Source organism: Elephantulus edwardii, unplaced genomic scaffold (assembly GCF_000299155.1).
Source record: "Elephantulus edwardii isolate Elephantulus edwardi_28Jun2011 unplaced genomic scaffold, EleEdw1.0 scaffold00308, whole genome shotgun sequence".
Taxonomy (NCBI): domain Eukaryota; kingdom Metazoa; phylum Chordata; class Mammalia; order Macroscelidea; family Macroscelididae; genus Elephantulus; species Elephantulus edwardii.
Window position 1 is genome coordinate 1,673,169 of NW_006400058.1, and position 5,309 is coordinate 1,678,477.

Here is a 5,309-nt window from a genome sequence, read left to right on the forward strand (position 1 = left end):
AGGGAAGGAGCAGCGTATTAGGGAAGACCCTTGCTGGAGGAGAGACTAGCCAGTACAAAGCCCCATAGACAGGCTGACTCATTTTCCTGGGACCTGAGTTCTAGACTTTTTTCTTGCTGTCCCTAAACCACAGAGGTAAAAAGTTGGTGTTGCTCACAACTTCAAACTCCATCTTGCTTGAAGATCTAAGGGAAAGTTTGAAGACCCCTAATCATCAGCGGTTCCCTCGCACTGATCCTACTGCCCATGGCTCTTCAAAGGGCAAGGCAGCCTGTAGGGAGAAGTGGGAGCCTGGGTCAGAGGAGCAACAGGTCCCACGCTACCCTCTACTTACATCTCTGCCCAGTCGTTACCTGGGTGCCAGAGCGGTTGTGTCCATGCAGCGTCCGTCTGCGATGCCACTGGCGTAGGGAGGCTCGGGCTTCGGAGCTGAGCCCCTGGGGGGTGCGGACCACCTCCGCTTGGTAGTGGGCAATGTGGTACAGCGCTCCAAACCACGTGGTCAAGTAGTACCCCGCTAGGGGCCAGAAGGAGGTCAGCCTTCTCAGGTTCCACCACCACCCAGGGTGCCCCTGCAGTCTCCCTCTTCAGGGAAAGACTTCTGGGGCTGGAGTAGCCGTGGAGGACCCACTGTGGGACCCAGGCATTCCGGGGTTGGGACTCACCTTCTCCCCGCAGTTCTTCGGGATCCAGGACCTCCATTAGGAATTCCACATCCAGCTGCGTCTCCCCAATATCTGGGCTCCAGATCAGTTCTTCTGTCAGCGCAGGCAGGAAAGCGTCAGCTCCCTGGGGCTCTGAGGACAATGGAGGACAGGCTCTGGGGTCAAGTGGGGGCAAGAAAACACCTGACTGCTGATTCCCAGGGCAGCAATAGCTGGCTGCCCGGCCACTTTGCTGGGCATGTAAACATCTTTTATCAGCATCTCCAGGAACACCTTCCATTAGAGCCTGCCACCCTGAGCAAAACGCGCGAAGGCGCCTGCTACCTGCCTTTCCAGGTCAAGCGGGCGCCTCCCTCCGCCTCTAGCCTGTGCATCTCTCGTGCACGCCTCGCCTTCCTTTACCTTGGTCCTCGCCTCGGGCCAGGCCGGCGTAGATGTCGCTGCACACCGCCAGCAGCAACTCCACTTTGCGGCGAGGCGAGCAGGCAGCGTGCAGGAGCGCCAGGCGCCTGTGGATGCGGCTCCGCAGGGCGGGGTCCGGGCCTGGCCCCTCAGGTCCCGCCCCCTGAGACCCTGGAGGCCCCGACTCGGCCCTCAGGGCTATCTGGCGCCGCCGAAGGAGTCTCAGCTCCCGAGAGCGGAGTGTGCGGAGGCGGGTCCACAGGGCTGGTTTCAGGGGTGCCAGCACTGCCCGGCACACGGCTGCCTCTACTGCGGGGCCTGTGGGAAGGGGAGGTGAGTGAAGGAACCGCTGAGCCACCTGCACACTCTCGCGGATGGCCGTCCCACCCTAGCTTTTCCTACTCCCGAGTGTAAACACTACGAATGGAAAAAGAAGCATTAGTATCCATGTGCAAAAAGCATGACAACACGTGTGTGCAGGACTGAGAGGAACAAATCCATTCACTGCTGTCTAGTGAGAACCCACTCATTGCTGACACAAGTGGGAACACAAGAGGTCGCCATGACCCCACGCTGACGGGTTAGTTTTGTAAGCTGTGAGGGGCATGAATGGGAAAGCAAACGGGCATGCACAGAAATGGAGAGAAAAGAAGTTGAACTTGAACACACACTTGGGACTGAGAGACGGACAACCAGAACTCATGAAAGATCTGGAAGTCCCTTCCAGTTTTCCTCATTACCTAGATCCTGGTCCTTCCGAGCTGCCCCAGGGCCCCTGCTCCTAAAGACCGCCTGGACAATGGGATCCTTCACGAGGTAGTCCTGGAGGTCAGTAAGGAGGTGCCGCACGTCCTGCAGCAGCGCTGTGGCTGGGTCTTCAGGCCTGTGGGAGCCCCCTCCCGCTGAGGACAGGCGTGACCTGAGGCCTCGGAACTTCTTGGCCACGTAGTTACTCCAGGCCCTCGATAGAGCCTGGACATGAAGGGTGAGAGCGTCCTCTGGCCCCTCCTCCTCATCTTCATAGGCATCCTCCACCTCCTCCTTCTGCTCCTCCTCCTCGAGGTTGGGCAGAGCAGGCGCAGCATAGGGCACTTCTGGATTGAGTGGGCGTTCCACCCAGGAGACACGGTGAGGGGCTGTGTTGCCGGGAGCTGGAGTGAGGAGAGGCCTTAGTCTCACAGCACAGCACAGCACAGCACAGCACAGCACAGCACAGCACAGCACAGCACAGCACAGCACAGCACAGCACTCTTTCTTCCCCAGGAAGTATAAGGCCCTGCCCAGCTAACCTGGACTACCTTCCTGGGCAGTCTGTGATGTGATCTCTGGGAGGGGCTGTTCTATCTCTTCTTTGTGTGTCTCCTGGTAGAGCTGGTTCATCACAGAGAGGGCCTTTCCTGAGGTGTTGGGCTGGACCCTGTCAACCTGTGGAGAATCTGGGGGCCAGTAGAAATGAGGCCACCAGGCCACTTAGCTCCCAGCTTTATTATTAGATAGTACTGAGACTGGGGCCTTTGCTCCTCCATACTCTAACACCATCCTGCCTCAGATCCAAGAATCCATATTCCCATTCTCTCCTTCAAATTCAGGAAATCTGGCCCCAAGACCAGGAATATCTCAGGGTCTGAACCCCCGGCTCCTTCCTCCTTCATGTTCAGGAGACTGTGCTCTGTCCTCTCTTCCCAAGGACCAGGAATCTAGACTCCTGGTCTCTGTCTCCTTCAGACTTAGGAGTTCAGGTTCCTATCTCCCCCCTCTCATAGACCAAGGAGTCTGGGTTTCTATACACTCCTTTGTCAGGGATCCCAAAGTCTAAGTTCCCAACTGCCTCCAACTTTCAAATCTAGTAGCCTGGTCCCTCAAATCCCTTCTGCTTGGACCACAGCGGCTGGAAAGTTGGTCTTCATCTCCTCTGGAGGATCATGCCTCACCTCCATGTTTGTTTCCAGGCTCTAGAGTTGGAGGGGGTAAGAGCAGTGTTCTGGGCAAAACATCCCTGAGAAAAGATAAGGTGAATCACATAATTGGATATCTTAGGGAAGGGGTATTCCTTGACGCATGTGATAGGTAACCTGTACCTGCTGGCTGATAGGAAGGCCAGGAGATAGGGAAGATCGGGCATGCAGAGGTTTGAATATTCCAGACTCACACCTAGGGGAGAGGCAAGAAAGAAAGACAAAACCTTGAAGGGTGGCAGCTTCCCTGCACCTTGGTTCACTACAGCTGGCTCACTACAGAGCGGGCCTTTCCTGAGGTGTTGAATTGGGTCAAGCCAGTCTGTAGAGGATCTGATGTTCCAAGAGTCCTGAGGATCACTTCTTGACCCTTTAGTACACCACAACTCCCCCCTTTCATATTCCTGCAACCCCCCACGGATCTCCTGAACGGGGGCATTTTCAGTACTAACGGTGGTTCCCATTTCCTCCCTACATCTTTACTCTTATATCCCACTTATGCCAACATCTAGCATTTATTCACTAGGCAAACTCTTTTGAGCACCTATCATTTCCAGGCAATGAGGATATCGATGCCAAAAGGCAGACAATTTTTCTATCTTGTAGATTATTTTTTAAGAGAGAAAGAAAGGACATAAATGAGTAAACAAATAAACTAAGATTAAGTGTGTAGTGTAGTGAGTTCAATGGGGGGGAAAAAGCAGCATCTGAAGATGAGTGAGGGTTATATTAGCTGTAATGATTAAGGAAGGTTACATGTAAGTAGACACCTGAAAGATGAAAAGTTTAAAGCAACCTTTCAAAGGATGGAACTCATGCAGAGAGACCCAGAAATGCCTCTGAAGCTGGAACAATCTCATGTTCAAGGAACAGAAGGGTGTGATTGGAGGAGAGAGTGAAGATTAGCATGTGGTGGTAGGTGTATGTAGATAACACCTTGCCTTGTAAGCCATGGTGAGGTGTTTAAATTCTCTTCTAAGGATGTTTCAAAGCTCTGCAGGATTTAGAACAGTGAAACATCTAATGGATGTTTAAAAATACTGTGGCTACTGTGCCTTGAATGAGTTTCAGGAAGGAGTGGGGACAGGGAGACCAGGGAGGACGGTACATTACTAGTTTGTCAAAAGGAGGGCTCAGGCTATGTTGATAGAAGTGGAATAGATTGGGAAGATATAGGACATGGTTCTTGGTGATAAATTAGCTTTAAACTGGCATCTCAAGGATAGGTGCCTCACCTCCAGGACATTTATTGATCTTGTAGGTTTTTACTTCTCCTGGTGAAGGTCCTGTTTTCAGCACCAGGTCCTGGTTGGGGCCATGCCCTGTGACAAGGAAACTCTGGGGATGAGAGTGGAAGCAAAGGAAGTTTTAAAATGTATGAAGATAGGGAGCTCTGGTTGCCTAGTGGCAAAAAGCCACACTGCAATCCCAAAGGAGTGTGGTTTGAGTCCTCCAGATCCTTCGCTGGAGAAGGAGGGGCAATCTCCTCCTGTGCCAGTCGGATCCAATTCAACAGTACACAAGAAAAAAAAAAGATGTATGAAGATGTCTGTTACTTTTGCCTGCTTAGCAACCATCTTCCTTAATTTGGGTTCCATACTCCAAATTTCTTTTAAGTTAGCCCCCTTCCTACTCTCAGTCATATAGGTGGGACTGATTCCCAGTAAGCTCCAGAAGTGGGCCCAAGACCTATCTTGAGTAACTGGTTTGGAGATGAACACATGACTCAGCAGAGTCAGTGAAAACCTTCCACGGGACTTTTTCTGGAGCTCTTTAGAAAGAGATTTCTATTTCCACTAAAAGTGGTAAACTAGTAGCTCTGGAGACAGCTGTCTTTGCCTAAAGAAGAAATGATAGCGAGTGCACGCGCGTGCATGCACACACACACACACACAGAGTTAGCTGCCTTGTCCACATCAATCCTTTTCTTCTTTGCAGAACGACAACTTTGTTCAGGTCATTAATATACCAACCCTAGATATCATCTCACCCCAGTCAAAATAGCAAAATTTAACAGAACAGCAAGCAACAAATGCTGGCGAGGTTCTGGAGAAACCTTATTCACTGTTGGTGGGAGTGTAAAATGGTCCAACCCCTGTGGAAAGTGGTATGGCGCTTTCTCAAAAAGTTGCAAATAGATACCATTTGACCCAGCAATTCCACTACTAGGAATATACCCCAAAGAGACCATAACTGACATCTAAGCAGATATATGCACACCGATGTTTATTGCTACTTTGTTCACAATAGCAAGGAGTTGGAAACAACCTAAGTGCCCATCAACAAA

The 5,309-nt window shown here is 51.5% G+C and overlaps 1 protein-coding gene across 1 annotated transcript in view; it reads right to left on the bottom strand.

Moving 5' to 3' along the window:
* Positions 1-214: 214 nt before the first annotated feature.
* RINL (Ras and Rab interactor-like) overlaps positions 215-5,309 on the bottom strand; it is a 14,965-nt gene continuing 9,870 nt past the window's right edge. Inside the window, exons 2-10 of the mRNA XM_006901115.1 lie at positions 4,258-4,360; positions 3,146-3,218; positions 2,999-3,063; positions 2,357-2,503; positions 1,808-2,218; positions 1,068-1,385; positions 666-797; positions 354-517; positions 215-271 (exon numbers count right to left, since the gene is read on the bottom strand). Of these exons, the coding sequence (XP_006901177.1) occupies positions 215-271; positions 354-517; positions 666-797; positions 1,068-1,385; positions 1,808-2,218; positions 2,357-2,503; positions 2,999-3,063; positions 3,146-3,189 (1,338 nt within the window). The 5' untranslated portion in view covers positions 3,190-3,218; positions 4,258-4,360. The remainder of the gene's footprint in view (positions 272-353; positions 518-665; positions 798-1,067; positions 1,386-1,807; positions 2,219-2,356; positions 2,504-2,998; positions 3,064-3,145; positions 3,219-4,257; positions 4,361-5,309) is intronic.